General features: G+C 46.4%; 1 protein-coding gene and 1 long non-coding RNA gene across 3 annotated transcripts; both read right to left on the reverse strand.

Moving 5' to 3' along the window:
- Positions 1 to 5,788: 5,788 nt before the first annotated feature.
- On the reverse strand, positions 5,789 to 8,650 carry GPR27 (G protein-coupled receptor 27). The gene has a single exon (XM_053378189.1). It carries the CDS (start codon positions 7,829 to 7,831, stop codon positions 6,680 to 6,682), a length of 1,152 nt encoding a protein of 383 aa, XP_053234164.1. The 5' UTR covers positions 7,832 to 8,650; the 3' UTR covers positions 5,789 to 6,679.
- Positions 8,651 to 18,079: 9,429 nt separating this feature from the next.
- LOC128408469 (uncharacterized) lies at positions 18,080 to 27,311 on the reverse strand. 2 transcript variants are annotated; one of them, XR_008329101.1, is made up of 4 exons: positions 27,080 to 27,311; positions 21,022 to 21,129; positions 18,775 to 18,881; positions 18,080 to 18,372 (listed from the first exon to the last, which is right to left on the reverse strand). It is a non-coding gene; the product is annotated as an uncharacterized LOC128408469 (long non-coding RNA). The 2 variants fall into 2 exon arrangements; XR_008329100.1 differs by lacking the exon at positions 18,080 to 18,372 and adding an exon at positions 18,445 to 18,625.
- Positions 27,312 to 27,994: the final 683 nt, after the last annotated feature.

The following is a 27,994-nucleotide window of genomic DNA, read 5'->3' on the forward strand; positions in this document are numbered from 1 at the left end:
TCAAATGCCTGTAGCTCGCTTTCTTGCACACACACATATGCACATTTTTAAATATGTGCATGCTGCACAGGTGAGTGCTTTGGGGGAAAACCCCAGAAGTAACAGCTAAGAATACCTTCACTTAAACCATCTTTTAAAGAAGACGTCTCTAGTATAAAGTAAGCGGCCTTGACAAAAAGGAACATGTTTCCCAGGAGGAGTTGTTAGTATCACAAAAATTGGCAGGACAATGAAACGGACATGAGAAGATTTTATATTCTATATTCTGATTCTTATGAACTGCAGAGGCCAGCAGTTAGTGGTGTCTGTTTTTGAGAAGTTATTTTGCTTGTAATAAATAATAATAATAATAATAATAATAATAATAATAATAATACCCCACCTATCTGGCTGGGTTGACAAGAAGCAAAGGTTCAACTTCAACCTATGAAAGCACACACAGGGACTATATTTTGTATGGATGTATGCAAGTGATCTATTTAGGAGGTGTGACAGGACGTTCTTTATGGAGCAATTTACATTTCATGGATGTATTGGCAGAAACATTGTTTTAATGGAAGCAAGTACTTCATTATTCTGCATTCCTTTTTTTCTATTTTAACAATGCCCACCTACTCACAGTCTGAGAGGAAATAAGGGAAACAAACCTGATTTACCTGGAGGCCCCTTGGCCAACCTGCCCTAATTAAAAGTGCTGTCAGATAGCAGGTGATGGAAAACCTAAGCCAAAGACCCTAAATAGCTGCTGCCTATAGACAATACTGAATTTGTTGGCCATAGGTTGCAATCTATAACAGAGGTGCAGATAAGGGGGCACCAGAAAGTAGAGGCAACATCATCTGCCAAGAAGACCATGTTTACAAGGAAGAAGTGCTGGCACATCTTTCCTCGTGCCTGTTCAAAAATGATCCCCCCCCAAAAAAAACAACTAATTGCTTACAAGGGGGCTATAAGAACGGCAACCACCACACCCAGCTTGGAAACTATTGTAGTAGACTGCAAAACCTAATACCAGCAAACTGTTCCTTTCATTTACTTGTGCCAGTGGTACTGCTCAGCAACTTCCTTCCCATCATCCTTCTTCTAGAGCTTGGGTGACAGGCAGGAACAAACTCAACATTTTGATGGAGCGAAGTAATACTCTACTAAATCACTCCACTTTCTCTGACTGTCACAAAGAATCCTGCCTCCAAGCCTCAAATCTTTCTTTTTCTAGCTAGGAAGGATCATGATTTCCACCCTTTCTCTCACAAATGATAAGCTTTTGCTAAAGTGACAAACCCTCTTCTCTGTGGCCGCTGCTAATATTGTCCAAGGAAGAGGTACCCTTTCCCAAAAATTAGAAGTTCAGCATCAAATGTAGTGCACACAGTTGCAAGGGGGGGAGGAAACAAAATTGCAACTCCCACAAATGGATGGCACAACCAAATCCCAAATATTGAAGGTCATAACTAAACAAAAGACAGTTTTATTTGTATCACCTAAGGACTGCTATTCAACTTATATGCTATTATCCTGCCTATTCAACTTATATGCAGAATTCATCATGCGAAAGGCTGGGCTGGATGAATCCTGGAAGAAATATCAACAACCTCAGATATGCAGATGACACAACCTTGATGGCAGAAAGTGAGGAAGAATTAAAGAACCTTTTATTGAGGGTGAAAGAGGAGAGCGCAAAATATGGTCTAAAGCTCAACATCAAAAAAACGAAGATCATGGCCACTGGTCCCATCACCTCCTGGCAAATAGGAGGGGAAGAAATGGAGGCAGTGAGAGATTTTACTTTCTTGGGCTCCCTGATCACTGCAGATGGTGACAGCAGTCACGAAATTAAAAGACGCCTGCTCCTTGGGAGAAGGGCGATGGCAAACCTAGACAGCATCCTAAAAAGCAGAGACATCACCTTGCCAACAAAGGTCCGTATAGTTAAAGCCATGGTTTTCCCAGTAGTGATGTATGGAAGTGAGAGCTGGACCATAAAGAAGGCTGATCGCTGAAGAATTGATGCTTTTGAATTATGGTGCTGGAGGAGACTCTTGAGAGTCCCATGGACTGCAAGAAGATCAAACGCATCCATTCTTAAGGAAATTAGCCCTGAGTGCTCACTTGAAGGACAGATCGTGAAGCTGAGGCTCCAATACTTTGGCCACCTCATGAGAAGAGAAGACTCCCTGGAAAAGACCCTGATGTTGGGAAAGATGGAGGGCACAAGGAGAAGGGGACGACAGAGGACGAGATGGTTGGACAGTGTTCTCGAAGCTACCAGCATGAGTTTGACCAAACTGCGGGAGGCAGTAGAAGACAGGAGTGCCTGGCGTGCTCTGGCGCATGGGGTCACGAAGAGTCGGACACGACTAAACGACTAAACAACAACAACAAAGGACTGCTATACCTCAAGGGCTGCCTCTCCCCATATGAACCGTCCCGGACCCTGCAATTGTCATCTGAGGCCCTTCTTCATGTGCCCCTTCCACGAGAAGTCTGGAGGCAACACAGGAACAGGCCTTTTCTGCAGCAGCTACCCATTTGTGGAATCCTCTCCCCAGGGGCACTCACCTGGCACCTTCCTTACATATCTTTAAAAAGGTAAAGGGACCCCTGACCATTAAGTCCAGTCACAAACGACTCTGGGGTTGCGGCGCTCATCTCGCTTTATTGGCCGAGGGAGCCGGCATACAGCTTCCGGGTCATATGGCCAGCATGACTAAGCCGCTTCTGGCGAACCAGAGCAGCACACGGAAATGCCGTTTACCTTCCCGCCGGAGTGGTACCTATTTATCTACTTGCACTTTGACGTGCTTTCAAACTGCTAGGTTGGCAGAAGCTGGGATTGAACAATGGGAGTTCACCCTGTCACGGGGATTTGAGCCGTCGACCTTCCAATTGGCAAGCCCTAGGCTCTTTGGTTTAACCCACAGCGCCACCCACTTCCCTGTATTTTTCAGATGAAAGGCAGTGTAGGAATTTAATAAATAATAATATCCCGCCTTTTAACCATTTCATGAGGCAGTAGATTTCCCACAAGGCTGTAAAACAGTTCAATAACACACCTGTATAATAGTACTGTAGATACGAACATATAGACAACCCAATACATCAAAACGGATTGCTAGAATAAATCTCGGTTTCACTCCTTCTCTTTCTCTCTCTCTCTCCTGTCAGCTCCTTCTGGATGTCTATGTTCCTCTTTATCTTCTGGGTGTATACACTAGTGGCCAAAATTGTGGAAACCTTTTGGGGAAAGTGTATTTCCGAGGTTTGATGGCTCATAACACCACCTTTTTTTGGAGTAATACCATAAGATTATATATCAATGGAAAGATAATTCAGTGAAGAATGTATTGCAATGAAGTTTGTTCAATTATCTGTATTCTATCAAGAGTTATAGCCAAATAACCAGAAAAAGAAAACACAACTTGCTTAGGTTGATATGCAGCTTTCCAGAATTTTGGCCACTAGTGTACTTTACTTCCCCTCTCTCCCCACAGGGTCAGATGACTAGGGCCCCACAAGCTGCCTAGAAATCCACACCTCCCAAAGTTCCTCTTTCCCACAACTGTCAAAATCTGACCAAAGCATCTTTCCCTCTCGGATGGGTTGCCCTGAAGAGAGTGAACTTTCCACACCTTCATGTCAAGTTCTCTCTCTACAATTAATATGACGGCTGCTGAGATAGCATTCAGTTCTTCTTTGCTCGCCTTCTTATTGAACTACATTAAAATGTTAACTTCTGCTATACACCTAAAGCTCATTCATTTTTTAAAAAATGAATCTGATGGGGCACACTGTTCCTGTATTTCCAAAAAGTAAGCTCAGCAAAAGTAGTTACAGTAGTTAACAGTTAGCTTAGTGATATTTTTAGAAACTGTTTACCACATAATCTGCAGTTTTTTTAAAAAAAACCTAGAACATTAATAATTTAAAAATGATATCTGGTATTACCGTGCAAGGCAGATAAGCAATTATGTGCAGGAACTGCTTTGTCTACTAAAATTAGTGATACACAAATTATCTAGAGACTCTTCTGACATTAACAGATGAGCCATTTAGAAATAGACATTTGTTTTAACAGATGTGGGGGAGGGGAAGAGTAGTTCTATTTAGGCCTATAAATTAGCATGAACTTAGAATTATTATTATTATTATTATTATTACTATTACTATTATTATTATTTAGAAATGTGCAGTCGTTTTTAGGATGCATAGAACTGGGATAAGGACCCCTGACAATTAAGTCCAGTCACAAACGACTCTGGGGTTGCGGCACTCATCTCGCTTTATTGGCCAAGGGAGCCGTTTTTCCGGGTCACGTGGCCAGAATAATAATAATAATAATAATAATAATAAATTTTATTTATATCCCGCCCTCCCCAGCCGAAGCTGGGCTCAGGGCGGCTAACAACAATAAAACAATACAAAAGTACAACACAAACAACACTCTAAAATCATTCATTATAGAATTAATTAAATTCAAGCCACTGGCCACTATTGGGCCAGAGCTCCGTGAAGATTGCCGAGGGAGGGAGTCAGGCTGTGCCCTGGCCAAAGGCCTGGCGGAACAGCTCTGTCTTGCAGGCCCTGCGGAAAGATGTCACGTCCCGCAGGGCCCTAGTCTCTTGTGACAGAGTGTTCCACCAGGTCGGAGCCACAGCCGAAAAAGCCCTGGCTCTAGTTGAGGCCAGCCTAACTTCTCTGTGGCCTGGGACCTTCAAGATATTTTTATTTGAAGACCGTAAGTTTCTCTGTGGGGCATACCAGGAGAGGCGGTCCCGTAGGTACGAGGGTCCAAGGCCGTATAGGGCTTTAAAGGTTAAAACCAGCACCTTAAACCTGATCCTGTACTCCACCGGGAGCCAGTGCAGTTGATATAGCACCGGATGAATGTGATCTCGCAGCGAAGACCCCGTAAGGAGTCTCGCTGCAGCATTCTGCACCCGCTGGAGTTTCTGGGTCAGTCTTAAGGGCAGCCCCACGTAGAGCGAGTTACAATAATCCAGTCTGGAGGTGACCGTCGCGTGGATCACAGTGGCTAGGTCAGGGCGAGAGAATGACTAAGTCGCTTCTGGTGAAACCAAAGCAGCACATGGAAACATTGTTTACCTTCCTGCCAGAGTGGTACCTATTTATCTACTTGCACTTTGAGGTGCTTTCGAACTGCTAAGTTGGCAGGAGCCGGGACCGAGCAATGGGAGCTCACCCCGTCGCAGGGATTCGAACCGCCAACCTTCCGATCGGCTCAGTGGTTTAGACCACAGTGCTACCCGCGAAACCAGGGTCTAAGAAGAAATCACAGTGCAAAGTCGAGGGTAGGGGATCTGCTTCTGCCGCCTTATTAAAAAAACCTGCCCATTTCCCAGGTTTTTCTTCCCACTGGAAACAATGGACAGAGAAATTTACACATACAGGGAAATGCTCAAATCCCCCCCCCCATACACACACTTGGGGATGCTGAGGATCCAGAAGGGCTTTGGAGCCAAACTGCTGTGCAGAATAGCCCTGAAATTTTCCATCACTGGGCATACTAGTGCCACAACGCCAACCTCAGTTAAGTCAGAGATTCAGTTGAGCTGGCACATCTGAGAGGGAAGCACCACACCAGATCTCCCTCTTCCATGTTGTCTCCCAAATCAGAGGAATTGATCCAACCTGTCCTATAGTCCTGGGACAACCCGGCCAGGAACCACAGAAATGCACCCATATATAATTATTATTTTCTTCCTGTAGCATAGGTTGTAGGCAAGCCATGCCAAAACAAGAGTAGAAAGCAAAGCATAAACATTTGATGTACGAGAATTGAACAGTGTTTTTATTAAAACAGTCAAGATGTACAAGTATTGTCCAGTATTTGTAGATAACATTTTAAAAAGCCAATAAAGTATGAAAGTCAGTGTGATTTTAAAAACCTGATATTGACAGTTTTTTTAAAGTTGATATGTAATCAATTTGCTTTTTAAAATTATCATTTCCTCTCCCCCCGCCCCACCAAAGGGGTTCTGAAATACTATGAAAGGAACAGTGCAACAAGAAAATGTAAGTTAGTCTACGTCAAAGCAAGTGAACCTAATTCTCTTCAGGTCAATAGGAAACGACCTAATAACTTGAGTAAGGTTAAGATGTAGGTTAGGGTAGCATCTCACGTTTCTCTATTTCAGGCAAAGTTAGAAATTCACTGCTTTAAGTACTGAAATAAAAATTAATCCAAAAGCTCCCCAGCAAGAAACGACTTCTAAACACAGTACAGTTTCTCCTTCTTGGTCACCCTTTAAAAACAAACACTGTAATACAATATATTGAGGTCATCAAAAATAACACTTTAATATAAAATTTCATCTTGGGCTTTTATCAAATCTTACATGAATAAAATCGCTTAGCTTTTATCAAAACCAGTAGGGTCTTAAAAAAAACAACACAAAATTATGGCCTTTTTATCCATGTCAGAATCATTTGTAGAAATGTTAGAAGCAGCCAAGAAAGTTGGAGCCCTGTGTTACTTCCCCGATTTCCTCCCCTCCCCTCCGCCCCCCAAATCCCCCTAACACATAAATAAATAAATATCTTAAAACCTAAGGGTGTGGGGAAAAGTCAAGGTGTCTCCTTAGATAACAATTTCTCAAGTGCATATACCAAAAAAAAAAAAAGCGCATAGAGAGTACTATTTTCAATTGGAAAGATAAAACTACATCCCAAAATTCTTCAGATCACACAGAATGGTGCCTTGAGTATTTTGTATGCTTTGGCAGCAGAGGAAATGAGCTCTGAAACAGACTCTGAGCTCCTTGTTGAAAATGAAGCACAGGATGGGGTTGACCCCTGCCTGGGCAAAGGTCATCCAGACAGAAGTGGTCAAGTAGACTTGGGGGATGGCGCTAGCCTTGATGAAGACCCGCAGGTAACAGGCCACAATGTAGGGGGACCAGAGAAGCAGGAAGAGAAGGGTGATCATGTAGAACATCTTGCAGATCCTCTTCTCCGTTTTGAACTCCTCCAAGACCAGCAGCCTCTTGATCTGGCTATGGGTGGTGTTCTGCCGGATGCCCACCAAAGTGGGAGGAGTGGGACCCCGGCCAAAGCCAGCGGTCCAGTTCGCTGCCGCCTGGCCGGTGGCCCCGGGCCCATGGAAAGTCCAGTTCTGGCTAATGGCCGGCACCAACTGAGCGGGCTTCATCTTGCGGTGGCTGTGGATGAAGAAGAGGAGCTTGACGTACACCAGGTGGGTGGCGGCGACGACGGTGGCGAGCATGAGCATGAAGCCCAGCGTGTCGTTGGCCTTGACGTAGCGGTGCTCGAAGATGCACTGCTCTTCTTCGCGGATGAACTTGTAGGTGCCCACGTCGAAGACGGGCGGGAAGGCCATGGCCATGGAAAGGGTCCACACCATGCACACCACCGCCAGGCAGGTCCAGCCCGTCATGCGCTTGGCGTAGAAGCGGTGGTGCGCGATGGCCATGTAGCGCGTCACGCCCACGCAGAAGAGCAGGAAGGCTGCGTGGAAGCAGAAGAGCACGGCCAGGAAGGCCAGCACCTTGCAGCTGAGCGCGCCGTGCGGCCAGGCGCCCGCGCCGCTGTGCACCGACAGCATGACGAAGGGGAAGCAGGCCAGCGAGCGCAGCCCGTCGGCCAGGCACAGGTCCAGCAGCAGGTAGTAGGGCGCGCGGTGCAGGGGCCGCTCCTTGAGGATGAGCCACGCGAAGAGCCCGTTGCCCGCCAGGCTGAGGCACAGGATCAAGCCCAGCGTGGTCAGCTTGAGGCCCGAGGCGCTGAGTAGGCCGCCGGGGCCGGGCAAGTGCGGGCTGCTGCTGCTGCTTGCAAACTCGCTGGCGTTCGCCATGGAGCGAGGCTGAGGATCGCCCACCTCCCCGCCGACCCTGAGGCACAAACGCTGCGGAAGGAGCGAGCAGACGGGACTTCTCCTCAAGGGCAGCTAGCGGCGGCGCCGCCTCGCCCCGCCGGGCTCTCCCGCCTCCGAGACCAGCTGTCTTCTTCGCCTACCGCCGCCCGATCGGCTCCTCTCCGCGAGGGCGGCATCGTCCTCCTCCTCCCCGCTCGCTCCCCCGCGCCTCGCCCCCCAGCAGCGGCCACCTCGAGCTGTGCGGGCGCCGCCGGGCGCAGCCCATTCCCGCGCGCCGCTGCGCTCAGCTCCGCCGAGCCGACGCCGCCTCCGTCTCCGCCAGCATCGCGATCGGCTCCTGGCTCGTTAGGGGACGGCCATCGCCGTCGCCATCCAACTTTAAAAGGCTCCCGGGAGGGATGCAGAGGGCGACCCCGGCAGGAAGCAGTAGCAGCAGCAGCAGGAGGAGGAGGAGGAGGAAAGGCTGGCACCGACGAGGGTCCCCTTTCCCCGGCCTGGGGCGCGCTGCCGCTGCCGCCCTGCCAGCATCGCGCCTTTTGTTGCCCGCCGCCCTCCTCCTATTGTCTGCTTCCTCGTCTCTCGCTCGCTCGCTCTCTACCGACTCCTACCGCACGGCTTTCGCAGCGGAGGCCGGGCTTCCCTCGGCCACTTTCTCCTCCGCGCCATCACCGCCGCCGCCGTCTTCCCAGCCAGCGGCAGCGCCGAGGGGAAGGGCGAGCGCGCCGCCACGACACGCGCAGGGGGCCGCGGCTCGCGATCGAGTGCAGGTATTGGCTAGGCCCGCGCTTCCGGCGGGGAGGCTGCTGCTGCCGCTGCTGCTGCTGCCGGAGATCAGGTTCAGGGGTGGGGTGGAGTAGTAGGGGGCGCAGGCTGAGCCTGCGCAAAGAGGAAGGCAGAGAGATGGAGGGGCGGGGAAGGAGAGGTGGAGGGGAGCGCGGAGGCAGAGGCAAGCCGCAGGCGGCGGCAGCTGCCTCTCCTCTGCCTCTCCCTCTAAGGACCAGCGAAAGCGCTCAGAGGCATCGGCGCCTGCGGGGCGGGGCGGGTTTCTCAGCAGCAGATGGGGGAACAATGGCCATTCAGCAGTCCTGTTGTTGCTGCTGCTGCTGCTGCTGCCACAGTCATCCGCCGTCCGTGAGCATCCTGACAGATCCGGAGCGAATTGGCCCAGATGACTGGTAACACTGCTAGGCGAGCCACAAGACCTGCGGTAGAGAAGCACGCAAAATTAAAATTAAAAGACACCTGAGTTCTAGACTGGCTGTGTGACCATTGAACACCAGGGCTGGGCCCCACGATGATAGGAAGTTCTCGCCCATCAGAATTCGTAAAATCATAGAAGAGTTGAAAGCGACCCTTGGGATCCTATAGTCCAACCCCTTACAATGCAGGAATATGCAACTATCCTGTACGGGGATCGAACCTGCAATCTTGGCGTTACCTAGAACCCTTGGGAGGGGTTGGCTGTGTACCCACTGTGCGTTTAAAGCGTGTTTCCCTGCCCACAAGAATCCTGGAGACTACAATTCCCAGCACTCTTAAACTACAGTTCCCATGATTCTTTTCTTAAGGAGAGGGGAGGAGGCGCTTTAAATGTGTCCTAAAAGGATGGTGTGTATGCAGTGGCTTTGGCGTGAACAAATACTTCATGGGCCCCATTCCCCACATTCTCTGCCGAAATATCTCTTACCTTCATCTCAACATTCCTCCCTGTTGCCAGCAATCAAAATCTACGAAAGAGATTTCTTCTTTGTATAGTTTCATTTTGGATTCAATGTAATTTTTGTTGTAATTTTGCATTGAAAATAAAATTTATTTTAAAAACATCTACGAAAGAGAATGGCCTAAGCATGCACGCTCTACCTGGTTGGCAAATTTAGCACCTGGGTATGTGTTCCATCCATCATGATGTCAAAAACAGCCCTGTGAAGGCAGGCTCCAACATCAGAAGTCGGAAACTCCCCTGGAGGTCGGTAGAGAAGGCAAACACCCAGGGAAGCAAGAACAGCTGGCTGCCTGTCTCTGTTTGTCACTCCTTGTTTATCTTGTCTCTCTCTTTTCAAGGTTTAATCATCCCTGTTTCTCTCGCTCTCAACCCCTAGGCATAATTAGCCCCTCTAAAAGAGATGATAAGCTGAGATAAGCGGGTTGTTTGGGATCCCCTCCAGCCTTCTCTGCCTCTTTAGAGAAGGGCAGAGGCTTCAGAAATCTCAGCAGCCAGAGCCCGATATCCATGTACGCAGCAGCTTTTGACATGATGAGCCTGACATTCAGCCAGGATCTCAAATTCCTGATGGTCACCGTAAATCCCTGCTTTAGCGTGTGAAAACGGAATTGCCAGAGCCCCATATTCTCATGCCTTGGCTTGCTCCTCTTGGCCCCTGTTTAAAAGGCAGGATTCATGACCCATGTTCTCAGGGACAGAGGTAAAAATGTTTCCTTTTGCAGCTAAAAGAGGGGGAAATGACCCCTCACCTAATGCTCACTAATCCCCAGATTAATGCCTTGGCATTTTGACCAGTCCGCAGTCAGCGCAATTGAAGGCAGTGGCACACAGCTGGCGGCAGATTATAGGCCTCTCAGCATAATATGGAATGGGGCTATATGCAAAGTAATTTACAGGGCCAGTTGCAGGTTATTTCTGTAGGACTGCACATTTATTTCACTAAGAAGAGCTGGCTGGTTTTGATCGTTGACAGGCATTTACCACTGCACATATATTCAGTGAGCTACAGTGTTGGTTTTCAGGTACAATGGAAAGCGCTGGTTTTTACCTCCATGAGAGAGAACACGATGCTCTGGGACACGAAAGGTCCAAGGCTCAGAAAGATTCCTCAGATAGCAGTTGCCAGCCAGTGTACACAATACGGATGCACTTTGAGCAGTACTGTAGTCGCTTGCTTCCTATGTTCCAGAATGGTCTGGGATTAAGGTAGCCAAAGAGCCACCTGCTGCTGTGCTGAGTGGTGTTAAGACTGATTTTGGAGACCCTCCGATGACCATTTCAGCTGCTTGACAGATTCAAACCATTATACAGTGGCTGATGTTTTAATGCAGCCTTTCTCAACCTGTGGGTCCCCAGATGTCGTTGAACTACAACTCCCATCACCCCTAGCTAGCAAGGCCAGAGCTCAGGGGTGATGGGAGTTGTAGTCCAACAACATCTGGGGACCCACAGGTTGAGAACCACTGTTTTAATGGGATCTTGTTAAGGCTCCTTGGTTGCCATCAGTGATGTACTTTGGTCATCTGAGACTGTCTGCTTACAGGGGGCAGGGTCTTTAGATCATCAGTCTTGCCCAACCTGGTTCCCTCAAGATATTTTGGACTGCAACTCCCATGCTGGCCAGGGCTGATGGGAGTTGTAGTCCAAAACAGCTGGAAGTCACCAGGTTAGTGAAGCCTGCTTTAAATGGCAATGTACATTACTTTTAAAATGTGGTAAGCCAGCCCTGCTGCTAATTCTGCTGGCTCTCTTTGGACCTCTGCCCAATAATTCAGCCCTGACAGCACTAGATACCATTAGGCACAAAAATGGCAAACAAATAACAAACAAGTTTTGTGGGACTTCCTTCCAGCTGAGGTCAGACAGCTCCCTGCTGAACGTCCAGTACCTATTGAAGATTTTTATTGCAGCAGGCATTTTGATTGAAATTTGATTTTGTATTTCTAACTGATTTATTTTTATATTGTATCTTTGTAAGCCGCTTAGAGACTTTTGTAGTGAAGGGTTATGAGATATATAATATTTTTGTGTGTGTGTGTGTGTGTGTGTGTGTGTGTTTTCTCCAAATCAGAGTCTATTATTTCTCCAAACCAGCTTCTGAAAAGGGTATTTGGGAGAGGACTTACTGAATAGTAAATGAACAGTTCATATTTACTCAGTCCTGAACATGAGATAAAACAATTTTAAATAGATAAAAATTATTGTTATGAAAATAAAAAGGTACTAAAAGCTGTGCTCAATTCAGTAGATCATTCTGCCTGTTCCTCAGTTCCAACACTGTTTTTTGTATGCCAGAAGGCCAAAGTCTCCTTCACTTTACACCACTGCAAATGTGATATGACGCCATGAAACGGTTATATTTTACATAACTGACTCAGACTGCAGCCTGAAGACTCATCTAGGGCAATTTAGGCTAATTTGTCATGTATCCTAAATAGGTTTCATTGACCCGTGGCTTTGTTCCCTTTGCAGCTTTTGACATTGCCCTGGTAGCAAAATAAGAGATAATTGAATTTGGGGTTTTTGCTTATCACTAGCATGTACAAGCTGGTTTGACTTGCTAGGTTTCTCATCTGCATGCAGTACATTGCCAATGGGTTGGTTAGTGTTTGTGCAGCTTTTGAGACATTTCACACATTTTTATAGAGAGTACATGGACACCATCTCTCTAGGCTGAAGAATTATTCACCCAAAGGCTCCCTGTGAAGTCAGCAGCAATATATTTGAGAAGGTAGCTAACAGCAGTGATATAAACAGTGTAGGAGAAACTATTGTGGTCCCATTGGATGGTGTGTTGTTAAGGCTGTAACTGGGAGGCCTGAGTTCAAAGTGCATGCAGTCAAGAAAGCCCCAGTTTGCTGGCAGTAAAGCACCATCGCTTAGCCTTAAGTTCCCTATCTGGAAAACAGAGACAATAGCCTCCCAGGTAAGGAATTTTGATGGCAAAGCAATGCTGCAGATCCTTTGAACAAGGTCTGTGCAAGCAGTGTTGTTCCTATTGCCTGTTAAGAAATCCAAATGTGTCACAAAGTGAGACCATGCTGTTTGCCAAGAAGACTCAGATATTGGGCCCAGAATGAAATATATGTATCAAAATGCATAATAGCCTGGCATTCACACTGACTGAACTACAATTCCACAGAGGAGCCTTTAAGTGCTGGGTTGTGTTACTGAGATATAATGGATGGTGCTAGGAAGGCTGAGAGAAGTAGATATGCTATGGGCTAGGATGCTATTTATTTATTTATTTAGAATACTTGCACCTCACTTTATAGTCCCAAGAGGGTCTCAAATCAACTTAAAACACACACGTCTGGTATCAGAAACAAACATGTGACAGGATTATATCCAAGTGGCATTTGCTGTCTATATTGTTGGCCTTCCTTTATGTTGACTTGCCTCCACCTTCTAAGCAGCAGAACCCAAGGAAAGGGGGCTGAGAAGCTAGAATTCACTCAGCCCACAATGGAGACAAGTCTTTCCTTGCTGGTGGTTGCCAGGCAACAGCTCCCACAAAGGTTGTCTGAGGGAAAAGCAGCTAAGGCGGTGGTTCTGGTTCAGCATATGATGGAGCCAAATCACGAGGAAACTACAAATGCCCTATCATGAGCCACACTTTTGTCAGCTGTGGTGACTTTGCAAGAAGGTTGCTCAGATGTAAGTTGGGAATTGTTAAGGCACTGCACTCAGTAGGAGTGGACGTAGGGGGCACAATTCAAATAATGAGTCCTGTCAGCTGGAACCCTGCACGAGGGCTTTCATTTGTGCAACAGTGCTTCCCACCCCCCAAATGGCTCAGGAGATCTCCCAAAATAGCATTTGGGGGGGGGGAGAGGACCATCATTGCCCTGATGGAATGATCACCTTGGCACAATGTCCGATTCCTGCCAGCGGCAAAACATGCCACAAGATTAGTAGATACCAAGAGGTCAATTCACACCTAGCCAAGGCAAAGATCCATAAACAAACAGGCAACTGTTTTGGAGGACCATTCTAGGTTTGAAAAGACATAATTCAGGGTTCAGGTCTGAGAAAGTCAAGCATGGGTAGGTAATACGACCAGGGCCACAAGTGTTCTGAAATCCAAAAAGCAAGCCATGTCAGGATAATGAAACCAGGTGGTTCTTCAGTCTGTTATGCTGAGGAGCTAGTTGCAAATGAGAGCCACTTTCAGGACTTGTGCTCTAAAAGGATGGTCCTTGTTTGTCACCCGAATTCCACTGCTTGGCATCACTTCAATACCAGGAAAACCAAGCCAGTTGCTCTGTGTGCAGATGTAATTCTGCAATAACTTTTTGTGAGCTCTTTACCCAGTGGAGGCTGGTGTGCTTTCAAACTGCTAGGTTGGCAGGAGCTGGGATTGAGCAACGGGAGTTCACCCCATCATGTGGATTCAAACTGCTGACCCTCCAATCCCCAAGCCCAACTAGCCTAGGGGATGGCCCGGCTGCCTGGTTCCTGCTCAAGTCTCTGTGTTGCCCTTGAAGAACACAGCAGGAGCAAGGATGGGGGCAAAGCTAGAATGTGTCGATTCTGCTTGCCATTGGCTCTGGCTCCACCTACTGTTGGCCTCCTTGCCTTCTGCCCTTCCATTCTCAATGGGCACCAGTTACTACTGCATTTCTCTCTATGCCACAACAGTGGGTAGCTGTTTTATGAACTGGTGACTGATATATGACCTATAGCTGATCAATCCAGTGAGCACCCCTGTCAAAGGATTCCATTTTGTCCGGGATCCTGTTTTCCTAATGGGTGGCTTTGTTCCCAGTTACGCTCTTAAAATAGTTGCTGAGTAAGTTCCACTCTGCCCGCAAACCTTCTCTGCTACAAGAACATCTCCTCTTCGTTTTCTCCATCTGACTGTGAGTCAGGCAGGGTTGGCATCTCTATTCTTCTCCATAATTGAGTGGGAGATTATTTTGACTGGAAACAACCAGACGTGAGTAGCACGCCTATGAATACCTCTCCATCGATTTCATTTGCTTAGAGGTTTTTTTTTATTTACCCATGTAGGATCCTAAAAAGGCTGACTCAAAGGAGTTGGGGGGGGGCAGAGAGAGAATAAGCCGATATTCAGTTTCATCCCTGCCTTTTGTAAGTCAGATGCCCGTGTGCCACAGGCAACATACTGCTCTTTGGAGACCCAGCTTTTGTGGAACAGCTCCCCTGTGACAACGGGACACAGCCGAAGCCGGAGCCATGGGGGAGGATGTATCATTCAGTAAGCATGCATTCACGTTGTTCAGTGTGAGCCTTTAATTGCTGCCGCTGCCAAATGCTGTGCAGGCTGAAATGTGTTGGATGGAGGTTTGCTTTCCAGACATTTGGCGTAGAGGGTTGGGTGCAACCCAGCCAGTAGGCTCTTTGATCCTGCAGTGGTTTCCTCCATCAGCAGAATCAGGAGGGAAAGCAGTTTTTCAAAGATTCCTCGTGCCCCTCTACAGATCCCCATGCATGCACACCCAAAATGTGCTAGAGAGAGCTGGAGGATAATTTTGGAATAGCAGGGGAAGTGGTGTGGGGCAGAGGCTGCAGGAGAAATGAGGGAATCAGAAAAGAATATCCTGCCCTCTTCCCTCGCTTTGCTGACCAAAATCTCTGTGGAGTTAAAAAGACTTCCATCAGCATGAGGGAATACAATCCAATGCTTTTAGCTAATAATTTTATTTATTTATTTATTAAATATGACATGCCTTCTTTATAAAAAAATAAACTCAGAATTTCTTACAGCAAAAAAATCCTACTAAAACACATGAATTGTAAAAATACATTAAAACTTATAAAATCCATTACATGCCATAAAACAGAGTAGGATAAAACAATTCTGGCATAAAACCAGGACAAACATTGATGTTTCCCATGAAGGGGAGCATTCATGCTTCCCAGATTACCGCAAAGTAACCAATCTAATGTTCATAACTACACTGCACTTTAAAACAAAACAAAACAAAACCCTATAAAAATTCTCTGTGTTTTACATAAAACCAATAAAAATAAAACAATGAACAACATTCAGTAAAGATTCCTAAGAACAAAGAGAAAAATGAGGCACATTCAAAACACTACATCACAAATTAAACCGAGTGATGTACAAAACAAGAATTAAGAATCAGAGTCCAGGAAAGCTTGGGTAGACGTAACATCTTTTTTTTTTAAGGGGGCACTTAATGGTCATTATTGTCTCCACCTCACTAATTACTCAAGGGAGGGTATTCCAGAGGGTAGGAGCTGTCACAATGAATGCCCTCTTCCACTCTGACATAAAGTGAAAATCCATTGGACATGAAATGGCCAGCAAGATATCTTCAGAAAATCTTGAAGGTCAGCTTGGTCTGTACTGGGGAGGCAGTCTGCTAGGTATGCTGGTCCCAAGTTGTTTGGGGCTTCAAATAACACAAAACTTGGACACTAATAGGCAGCTAGTGTTGATCTTTCAAACTGGTGTACCAGACCATGGCTGTAGGACAGATGGAAGAGGTCTCATGCCGATGCCAACTGAGCATGGGCTAGATCACATGACAGTACCCACCATGTGGTAGTGGGTAGTGAGGACAGTAAAGAAAACATACCCTACTGCCTCCATTGCATCCTCTCGCTGCCAGCTAGGGAAGCTCTTCTGCATGGTTCAGAGGTTGCCCAATAATAGCAGGTGACCCTCTGTTACTCCCAAAGAACCTCTGTAGTCTTTTGGCAAAGTACTTAGAGGATCAAGTCATTTGCTAATGGACCAAATTTGACAAGGTGAGGGGTATTAAATACCACTGGGGACAAAATCATGACCTGCGCTCAGAGGCATAGCTGGTGGGGGGCACTGGGTGCCACACCACAGGGGGCGGCACTTACTGCAGGGCTTGCAGCACACCCAAGCCATGAGTATCTCTAGGGAGTGACGCGGTGGCTCGGGCCCCTGCAGATACTGATCCTGCAGAATCAAAAGCTTCTGGGAGATTCGAGAGAATCGGCAGGGTCACACTCCCCATCCCTCTCATAAGAACAACTTGCTTGATCAGGCTGATGGCCCATCTAGTCCAGAGTCCTGTTCTCACTGTAGCCAACCAGGTGACTGTGGGAAGCCTGCAAACTGGACATGAGTGCAACAGCTCGCCCATCTCCTGTGGGTTTTCAGCAACTGGTATTCAGAAGTATTACCACCTCCACCTGTGGAGAAAGAGCATAGCCATTGATAGGTTTCTCCTCCATGAATTTGTCTAATCCTCTTTCAGAGCCATCTGAGTTGGTGTCCTCCACTGCCCCGTGAGAGTGAGTGCACCATAGTTTAACTATGTGCTGCGTGAATAAGTGCTTTCTTTTATATCTCCCTAAGAAGGTCATCCACCAGGGCAACCAAGGCCAATTGTCATGGTCCAGTCTATGGGTGATCAAAGTCCCGGCTGAGGACGTTGGGGCCGGGGGCAAGATGGCAGGGTGGGAGCAGGAACAAGAGTCCAGAAGCCAGGAGTCAGGAAGTCAAGGGTCCGAGGGTCAGAAAGCCGGGAGTCAAGAAGTCAGAGGTCCGAGGGTCAGGAAGCAAAGAGTCACGAAGTCAAGGATCCGGGGATCAAGAAGCTGGAAGCCAAACGCTGGAAGCGTGTTGCTATGGCAAAGAGCTGAAGGGAAATGTTGATCTTATATCCCTTCCCGGCTCTTGCCACCAGGTGCTGTGAGTTACCAATTGGCCTCACCTGTGCAGCCGTGCTTTGCCTCTTCAGAACAAACTTAGGAAGGCCGCAGTCCTGCAAAGTCCTACTGGTCACAGGGCCTGGCTCCTGCACGCACTCCTGACACCAATTGTGTCCCTAGAGGAGTCCTGAACCTCAACTGGAATAGGTCAAGATAGTCAGTTTCTCCCAAGAAGGTCTACAGCTGAACCACCACTGCATGATAACGCAGACTGGCCAGGAGCCTGAGAAGTGTCCCCTCATCTCCATCGCTCTATTTCTTTTACAGTCCACTAGTACTGAAATGGCAATTGTTAATCGTATCATGGCTCGCAAGTGAATGTTATGCCTCACCTCTATATCCCCCTGAAGCACTTTAGCTTGGCAAGTGGCTATCTTGGCATGAGGTAGAAGTTCAGTGTCATTTTTTTGTGAGAAAGTGTAGGCAGCTCGGCTTTGAAACCGGCCTGCGTTCCTGTCATCACACAGTGGGTGTTTTGTCAGTGTGAATTAAGGCAATCGTTTTTGAAGCTACACTTCATATGCTTAAGTTGCAGAAGGTATGTCAGGTGGGCACAGGGAAGTCAGCGAGACCCTAGGTGTGGCAGTGGGGAAGAGAGAAAGAGAGGAGCAGCATGATATAAAAAGAAAAAAGAAAATTAAACCACACTCAAGAGTGTCCCTCAGCTACGTTCTGCAATGGGAACTGAGATGTACCGGTATACGGTTATGGTTGGAGAAATTTGTAAAGTGTTTGTCCCAGCCGGGGCTCCCAAACAGAATGCCAGCTAGCGTTAAATTAGGCCTTTATTAGTACAAATGTACATAGGATCAGCCCCTAAAAAGTCAGAGAGAGGCTTTCATACATGCCCAATTACTAGGTGATGACCACTTAAAAAGACAATTACAGCAATCCTTCCCATCACAAGTACACACTTACAACACACTGTTGTTGCTCTTTGGCTCTTCAGACCAGCCCACCCCAACCTTCTTACTGAATACATGAAACCATCTTTCCTTGTCTTTTGTCTTTGTCTTCTGAGTTATTGCTCTGTGTATTAGTGGTCTGTCAATGTCTGCTTTCGGTTATCTGTGCTGATATTTTTGTTTTCTTCCGTGCTCTAGGACTTAGGGTGGATCTAGACACAGGAAAAACATACACTATGACTAAGTCAGAAAATAGATCATTATAATGAAAGAAAAAATCTCCATTGAAAACTGCTTTTAAAACTTTCCTGCTCTCTGGTGCCATCTGGTGTTGCATGTTTATAGCGCATTCAAATTGCTTTTTCTTTACTAATGTAGCTGAGTCCTTAGTGTCATTACTATGCTTGGCCGCTCTCCTAGTGTTTCGTTCTCCATACATCCCATTCCTTTCAGTTGTACTAGGAACTGCAAGAGAACACAGGCTTGCACACGCACTTCAAAACAGCTTGTTTGTTTTGGTAGGAAAGCTCATGCACAGATTTCAAACTGCAAAGCTCTAACTGCACAAAATGGATTCAGGGATGAATTAAAATGGGGAGATTCTTCTACGTTACCGTTTTCCTGTTTCAACCTTGCTGCAATTCTTACTGCCACAATTTACAGGAACTCCATTGGGACACAGGAGACAGATCTCTGGAGATTTACTAAAGTATATGCTGTCCTTTAAATAAGAAAAGAAGGTTTTTCAAGTGAAATAAATAAATTAAGGTCTTATGTATATAATAAAGGTTCATAAATGTACCAAGCAAACACATACATAAATATATAGGCCACATGTCTGAAGCTGCACAGGAGAGCAGCCATGGAGCCATTTTGACTCCCAGGCTGACCAGGTGTTTTCTCTGCAAGGTCAAATGGAGGAGCCTCCCCATTGTCTACTCCTTCACAAATCCTGTCTTAAGGGTATGTCTGTGTATGAATAGGGTGACCCTGTGACTTGGCTCAGGAACTAAGTACTTATCATTACAAAAGACTGGCCAGGCTCCCCAGGGTATCAATCCAGTAAACATTAACAGGTAACTTGCCAGACAGGAGGTACACAACCCACTCAGATTTCTTCTTTAGCCGCTCTTTCTCTGATGTAGGTATGATGTATCTGGGGTGGTGGTCTTGAGCTACACCCCTTCTGTGATGTAGGTATGATGTTACTGGGGTGGTCTTGGACTCCAAGGTGGGCAATTTAAAATGTCTATATAAGGGCGGACACACCTTGGCTCTGGGTCCTCCTCCTTCTCCTGCGTATGAAGGGGACACCCTGTTGCAACAGTTCACTAAAGATCAGGCTTACTAGCTGCTTTGCTTCTCAGTATTCTCTGGTTGGCCTCTGTTTTTTCCTCCGACCGATGGAGAACCAACAAAGGACTTTATCAGGGCTCTTGTGTCCCCCATAAGGGAATAAGGGCAGATTTTCATTCCACCATTATCCTAAGAGTTAGAAATGAATTATCTAGCATGCCCTTCATCATTGTGGATCCATAAATATCACAACACAAACCCATCATCTGAAACAACAACAACGTTGCAGGTTTGTAGGGGAAAAGGTGCCCCTTTAGCAGTGGTGTCCTGAGCAAATCAGATCCAGGAGGGCTTGCAGTGTTCTTAGGACAGCATTTGTGTCCTAGATGACCAATGGAGATGACTTTATATTATTACATTTCTCCTCTGGCCTCCTTTAATCCTCACAACAACCCTGTGAGGTAAGTTGGTCTGAAAGACAGACAACCCCAAGGTCACCTAGTGAGGCTGAGTGGGGATTTGAACCCTTTAGCCCAGGAGTCCCAAACCTTTTGGGCCTTGGGACACATTGAGAAATCTAAGAAACGGTTGTGGGTGACCTTGGGCCAGTCACTGCCTCTCAGCCTAACCTACCTCACAGGGTTGTTGTGGGGATTAAATGAGGAAAGGGGAAACGACGTGTGTGGCCCCTGAAGCTTCTTGGATAAAAAATGGGGCGTAAATGTATTAATAAAACTAGAGTTGCCATATTTCAAAAAAGTAAAGTTCCTATCACCTGCAAAGTTGTTTTTTTAGAAAACCTCCCCCCCAAAAAATGACACAGATATAGATATAGATATAGATTGATATATAGATATAAAATAGGTCTAAATGGTGATGGCCCCCACCAGCTGTTACCATTGGCTACTAATGACCTATGATGTCATAAAGGAATGGAAGTTCAGTGGATGTGAAGGGAGATGCTTTTTTTCCAGGGGAAAAACCCAGGTCCATGGTTGAGATATCCCACTCACTCTCTGTTTGCCTTCTAAGAATATCTGAGAACTACTAGGTTTTCCAGACACCACCTGCAGAAGGTAATCTAAGTCTACTTTAATCTTTTGTAAATTTATTGTCTGCTCAAAGCTTTGTTATCATTGTTAGTTGATATGTTACTGTCCCTTTAAGTAAAAGCCCAGTAGAACCCTGGGGGAGAGGAAGGAAATGCAGACTTCTGGGAAAGCTGAGTCATGTTTTAGGCCTCTCTCAAGTTGCAGGAATAATTCTGCATGAAAATAAAGTTAAGTTTTTCTTCCTTGGTTGGGGTGTAAAAAAGAAAGCAATGAAGAGAACTGTAGAGTTTCAGCAAAGTGAGGACAATTTATTTATTTTGTTCATTTGAAAACCTTTCCAACCTACTTAATATTTAGAAACCTCTAAGAAGTATGCAGACAAGCAACATAAAAATAGAATAAAACTGCATCATAAAAACAGAGTTATAAAAACCAGGAAAGCAGAATTATAAAAAACTGATAAAAATTATCTTATTAATCTTAAGAATTCATAAATTAATAATCAGATGATACCTTGCACCTGCAGGAGTGAATAAAATCTAACCTAATGCAAGTTGCCATTGCACCGTTATGTCTCTGCTGTTGTTTAAAACAGGTAACCTAATTGATCAGCAGCACAGTCTGAAACAAACAGCATTTTTGGTAGTACATTCATTTTCACTACTTCTCCATCTGTGTAAGTCTACTATAACCACATTTCATATTTTCAGTCATTTTGACATAACATTGCATTTTTATTCATCAACCAAACCCCCAGATATTTCACCTTCTTTTCAACTTTCAACCCTGTCAGACAGATCCTGTAATGTACCTTTAGATTTTTGATCCATGTTTTTTACTAAAACGAAATGGGTCAACATATTCAATTTCATCCAAATGGGTCTGCCACCACTCTAGCAAGGGCATTTGTGAGCAAGTGTAATTGTTCCTCCTTTCCCTCCCTGGTCCCCTTCCTATTTTCCTTTTGCTCTCAGCCAACAGAACACAATGGGCAATGGTTGTGACAGTATCAAACTGAAAATTTCCATGATTTTGTACACGGTGGAAACCTCTTTTCCTTGGGTATGCTGTCTGTCATTCAGTGGAGAGAGTTAGACCCGCCCCCGAGTTCTTTGATGAGCCACACTGAAATAACCGCTTCACCTTTTTCTCCCATGGAGACCACATGGATACTACCATGTGAAGGAAGCAAATTGGCAGTTGGAAGGAGGTGATCATCTGGCATGAGGATGCTGTGGAGCAGATGAGAAGGCAAGTTTGCTTGCAAAAGCCAGTGAATTTACAGAGTGGGTGGCGAGTTTGTGGTCTGAAGGTGGCTGATATCCATGGCAGAAGCTGGCTGATGTCCAATGACGGACCAAGCAGATACGGACGAGTAGCCGGAAGGTGGCTGATGTTTGGTAGTGGACCAAGCAGAAGCTGGCAGATGTAGGTGGATGGATGCTGGTGGAATTCACATTCAGAAGCTTTTGGACCAGATGGCTTTGGTAGCACTTTTTGTATAGCTTTGCAGTAGCACCATATTTAACTTTGCTGTTTAATGTCGTTTGGAGGGGTGGAGCCCTCTCAAACATTTGGTCCCCATTGAAAATAATTGTTTTATCTAAACAAGGTAGGAAGTGGAATCTTACAGATGGATCACCCTGTTCAACCAACTTTTTTTTACATCAGTCATGGCTTCTAGCAGGGTGATCCATACAATTGTCAATTCGGACCAAACCAGGTTTATCCCAGGCAGACACAACACTCATGCAGGTTAGTCAGTATAATATATGATAGTAATTAAGAAGAATCCCAGCCCTTTGGTGACGTCACTGGACATTTACAAGGCCTTTGACTTTTTAGAATGGGGGTACTTTTTAAAGTCTTAGAACACTATCAGATGGGCAAAACATTCATGACTACTATCAGAGTCCTCTGTGCCTCTTACCAGTCCACTGTTAGCACAAATGCTGTGAATTTGAAGTCTGTTCATATTGGCAAGTGAGCAAAGCAAGGTTGTCCCCGTCCACATTGCTCTTTGCTGTTTCTCTGGAACCATTAGCAGTTTCATTACTCATGTATCAAGGGTTATCGGGGAAAGGTTGAATAGCATTTATTAAACTTTTATGCTGATGACATGATGTATATGTTACCTAACCCTCAGGAATGTTAGGAGAGGCTCAGAACTTACAGGGTTAAGAGTTCTGAGTGATGACGCCTCACATTCTGAGGGCGGGTTTAGAACACTGAAGGGAGGGTTTTACTGCGTCTCTCAGTGTGCGTGTTTGCTCCGAGAAGAGAGCAGCGATGTGCGAACTGTCGCCAGGAGATTTATAGATGTTGTGTTTTGCTAAGGAATAAAGACTTTAAAGATAAGGAGACTGCTGCATCCAGCCTGAATTATTGCCCTCACACGAAGAACGTTTCCTGCTTCTGTTCCGCTGTGTTTTACAAGCTCTGCTGAGTCAAAGGTCCCTGGGGGAAGAGCAGAAGCCGCGCAGAGAAGTGTGCCGGACCCCTCCATTGGCCTCCAAAGGTTATGGAAGATCAGCAATAAAGATAAGCAACGTTCGTGTGTGAGAGACTGCAGCCAGAGGCGATGAGACGCTGGGAAGGGTGACTGCAGGCAAAGAGGCTGAGGAGCAGCCAAAGGCCAGCTAAGGTAGCTGGAGCCAGCTAGAGCGAAGGGAGCTCGCTGGGAAGGATCTGCCAGACCGGGAGGTGCTACTGTACCGTAAGTAGGCCGGGCCCCGGGGAGAGATGGCAGACAGCCAGAAGTCGTCAATCCCTTTTCATAAGGTGGACGGGAGCAAGCCCTGGGCCGGGAGAAGGCAGGCACTGAAGAAAGCAGTGGGAGCCAGGCCAGAGGGGGCTGAGAATTGCTCTGAGGAAGCACCAAGCCCAGGAGGGGCTGAGAGCTACTCAAAGGAGGCACCAAGCCCAGAGGGGGCTGGAAGCCCAGCAGGGGCTGAGAGACGCCCAGAAAGCCCAGAGGGGGCTGGGACTGTGTTGGAGGGCTGCCAGAATGCCCCTACACATGAGCTGCGTGCTGGAGAACAGCTGAGAGAAGAGAAGAGAGTTGCACCCAAGAGTGGAAATGCAGGCCATTCTAAGAGTCTTGAGAGTGCCCAGGCTGTTTGGCAGGAGCTGGAGGGGGTTTGCAGAGAAACCACAGCAGAAGCCAAAGGCCATTTTCCCAACAGCAGGCAAGCCTCAAGGAGGAGTGCTGCTGGAAAGGTTGGGGGGGCAGAGAAGACCAAAGGCAAGTTTGCAAAGTTTTCCACTCGGCGATGTTTTGTTTGTGCTTCGGCTGACCATCTGCGTCGCAGCTGCCCACAGAGAGCAAGGGAGCCAGGGCAGGATGTGTCCAAGGTCGCTTCCCATGGGAACCAGCCGGGTTTCCATGGCAACTGGGCCTGCAGAGGGGGCAGGCGTGAAAACGCTTATCAGCTGTCTGCCTCTATGGCTGTTTTGGACAACAACAACACCTGCAGCGAACGCCCCAAGGTCGGGGGCAGCAGGAAGTCAGTTGCTAAGGCAACAAAGAAGGACAACTCCGGAGGGGGGAGAGTCCTACGTTGGGTTGTTGACTCGGCTGCGAATGCCCATCTGGTCACAGCGCCACCTGGTGGACAAATGTGGAACTGCAAGGCTGTTTCAACTGAGAAAACAGTTAAATTTGCTACAGGTTCACAGGGACGTGTAACCCATGTTGTTAACATGTTTGTCTCTTTCTTACAGGCTGAATTGAAGGTTTATTTCGTGCCTGAGATAAAACATTGCCTGCTATCTGTACCTTCTCTTTTACAGGAGGGATATTCAGTGAGTTTTGAAAAAAATGTTTGCACAATTTCCAGAGGGGGGAAAAAGCTAATAAGTGTTGAGAAAGATCAGAACAACCTCTTTGTTCTGGAAACACCTCTGGAGGGTGAGGGGAATACTGGGAAAGCCACTGATCACACTCATGTGTCGTGTGCTTGCGTGTGGCACAAGAGAATGTCACATGGGTCCTGTGAGGATGTTCAGATGTTATCAGAGTGCACCAAAGGATGCAAGGTAAAAGAATGTGGTCAACCTTTGAATTGCAAAGCTTGCAGAAAAGCCAGAAACAAGGGATTTAATGATCCCAGGGTGGAGAGAGTAACCACAAAGCCTTTTGAGCTTGTGCATGCAGACCTTTCTGATATGCCACAGCCAAGTCTGGGCAAGGCCAAGTGGCTGATGGTGCTGACAGATGATTATACGCGGAACGCATGGGCGTACACGCTGAAAACTAAGGAGGAGGCAACACAACTGATCAAAGATTGGGTTGCAGAGGTGGAACTAAGGTTCTCCACCAAGGTGCAGGGGTTCAAATGTGACGGAGGTTCAGAGGTCACTGGGTCTGCTCTAAAGGGTTTCTTTCGCCAGAGGGGGATACGTCACAAGATGACTTCTCCTCAGGAAAGTGGCGTGGCAGAGCTTAGGAGTAAAGCTCTGGTTCAAGCATCAGAGATTCTACTGGATGACTCTGGTTTGCCTCAAAGTTTTTGGGGGGAGGCGGTAAAGACAGCCAATTTCACGATGAACAGGTGCTACAATGCAGTGGTAGGTGACACCCCGTATTTCCTGCTTCATCGGCAGAAGCCGCTTGTGCATTTCTTTCGCACTTTTGGTAGCAGAGCCATGGTGCCTGTACCAAAGTTTCTGCAGCAGGAGGGTGGCCCAAGGTACCAGGAAATGATCTTCTGTGGATATGAGCCTGCGACAAAAGGGTGGAGATTCGCATATCCAGAAGGTGATCAGACCAAGCTTCTGGTCAGTAAACAGGCTGAGTTCTTTGAGCAGGATGGTTGGGCAAGGCGCAAAGCGCGCTCTAACGTTCACTCAGATTGTCTGTCTGACTCTGAGGAGGAAGGAGAGCCAGAGCCTGAACCTGCTGGTGGAGACCAGGTCCCTGAACAGAGTAGGGCGTCTCCACAGGTTGTTAAGGGAGTGTCCAAGAGTGAGCCCTCATCTCCTGTGCGCATAATGGAGAAAGCTCACAGACGTGTCAAGTCAGGGGGGGAGTCTTCTGATGAGGAAGACGCACATGCTGGCCCCAGTGGGTCAAAAGGAGCACCCCAGTTTGTGCCCAGGCGGTCATCGCGGGCTACAAAGGGAATTCCACCTGAGAGGTTTCAGGTCACAAATGCGTGGGTTGGTTTCGCACAGTGCGAACCTAAGGTTTGTGAGGTTCAACAGGTGCCTAACAACGATGCCAGGAAGGGGCGGAAGGCAATGGGAAAAGTGTTGAACACTCAGAAGTCCTCTCAGAACGTGATTCGAGAGGGGGTGTTAGGAGAGGCTCAGAACTTACAGGGTTAAGAGTTCTGAGTGATGACGCCTCACATTCTGAGGGCGGGTTTAGAACACTGAAGGGAGGGTTTTACTGCGTCTCTCAGTGTGCGTGTTTGCTCCGAGAAGAGAGCAGCGATGTGCGAACTGTCGCCAGGAGATTTATAGATGTTGTGTTTTGCTAAGGAATAAAGACTTTAAAGATAAGGAGACTGCTGCATCCAGCCTGAATTATTGCCCTCACACGAAGAACGTTTCCTGCTTCTGTTCCGCTGTGTTTTACAAGCTCTGCTGAGTCAAAGGTCCCTGGGGGAAGAGCAGAAGCCGCGCAGAGAAGTGTGCCGGACCCCTCCATTGGCCTCCAAAAGGAAGCCCTACCAATATTCAGATTAGAATTAGGAAAATTAAAAATAAAATACTGGGTCTTAGAACTAATCTTAAGAAGTTGCTGATAACTTGTTATAACATAGGTCTGAGAGAAGAAATCAAGCTTAAACAAATGACTCGAGCTAAGTTTTATTATCGTCGGATCCAATAAGAAATGGGTTGACGTGGAAGGTGAAATGATACCAGACACAAAAATATGGGTGCTTCCTTTTATTAGGCTCTCCAAAACAACTTTGAATATGCTACAGGTATGGAAAAGGTGGCAGCGCTGTCAGTCTCTGTTATACTTGCCTCTAATGCCACTGTTTTCACCCTCAAGTCCAGGATTCGGCCTTGCGTAGTACAATCCTTTCATGGGGGGGGGGGGGCGGGGAAACCCCATTTACATGTGATTTCCATGTTAATGACAAACTGTTATCCAAAGAACAACTTAAAATAAATACAGGAGATCCAGGCCTATCCTGGTTACAAGAAAGAGGTATTTACAGAAATTGCACAAATTTTAAAGTCTGAAAATCGGGCAACCCCACAACTTGCATTAAAAAATGTGTGGGATAACAATCTGAAACAGTTTTCTTTAATACAGTTATTAACTTCATGGCTGGCAGTTGCAATACTACCTTATAGCACAAAAATGGAAGACTTAACATGAATTGCCTCCTGCATTATGGTGCAACATTATTTGGTCTCTTGCTGAAAAAGTTAACTTTCAACATTTGCTGTAATCAGAGGCAAAGAACCCGTGGAACATGTACATGTGATTTGGTCAGACTTTATATCTTATGTTCCAACTGACAACTTACAAGACTTCTTACCTGCACCTAAAAAAGAAATATGTATTTCCTGATTAGCATATATGTATAAATTGAATTATGGTTGTACTTACCCATTTTATGTATGCATCTTTTCAACAACTTTCTGGGTTGGACTTAATTGTTCTTTGTTCTTCTGTAAAGAAAAAGAAAATGTTAGTTTTGTGAAATGCAATAAAAAAAGAAGAAGAAGCAGGTAGATGGTGCATGGCTGATGTTGGCTGATTTTTGCAGATGTAAGCCAGCGGAGGTTCTCCCCTGAAGCTGTGAAGAGTGACTGATGGACTGGGTGTTTGCTGTTGCATGTTACTCTGCTGATGTCACCTTGAAGCTTTAAAAGAGCCCGGAGCCCCCTACACTTTGCCAACCTTCTCCTAACCCATTAGACGGGGGAACGGAACGAGATGACCTAATTGTGATGTCACATGACTGGCAGAAAGTTATGCGGGTGGAGAAAGTAGGCAGGAAGTTCTGTTTTTCCCCCTCTCATAATCCTAGAACCTGGGGTTATTCAATGAAGCTGAATGCTGGGAGCAGAAGGAAGTATTTATTCACACAGTGTGTAGTTTAGCTATGGAATTCGTTACCAGAGAATGTGGCGATTGCAATTTGCCATCAACCTGGATGGCTTTGAAAGGGAATCAGATAAATTCATGGAAGATAAGGCTACTGTCCGTATGACAAACAACTTGTGGGCCCTGTGTGATTTGAGTAATAAGAAAACGCTTCCAAGGACATTTCCCTGGTGTACTTCAATATCGCTGAATCACATGGGTACTGCTTCATACAAGTGAGTTTTCATGTGAATCAAGAACCCACCTGGTTTGACTTTTAAGCAGCAGCGTACAAGTTGCCCATGAATTGCGTCTCTATGGTTATGCCAGCTTTGCTTTGGATTTCATAAGACTTTACTCTTCATCCGATTTCTTAAAGGATTACCCAAATCTCTCTAGAATCCTGTTTTGTTTTTTTCATCCCAGCTACCTGAT

The sequence above is a fragment of the Podarcis raffonei genome, chromosome 2, assembly GCF_027172205.1.
Source record: "Podarcis raffonei isolate rPodRaf1 chromosome 2, rPodRaf1.pri, whole genome shotgun sequence".
In the NCBI taxonomy this organism is placed as follows: Eukaryota; Metazoa; Chordata; class Lepidosauria; order Squamata; family Lacertidae; genus Podarcis; species Podarcis raffonei.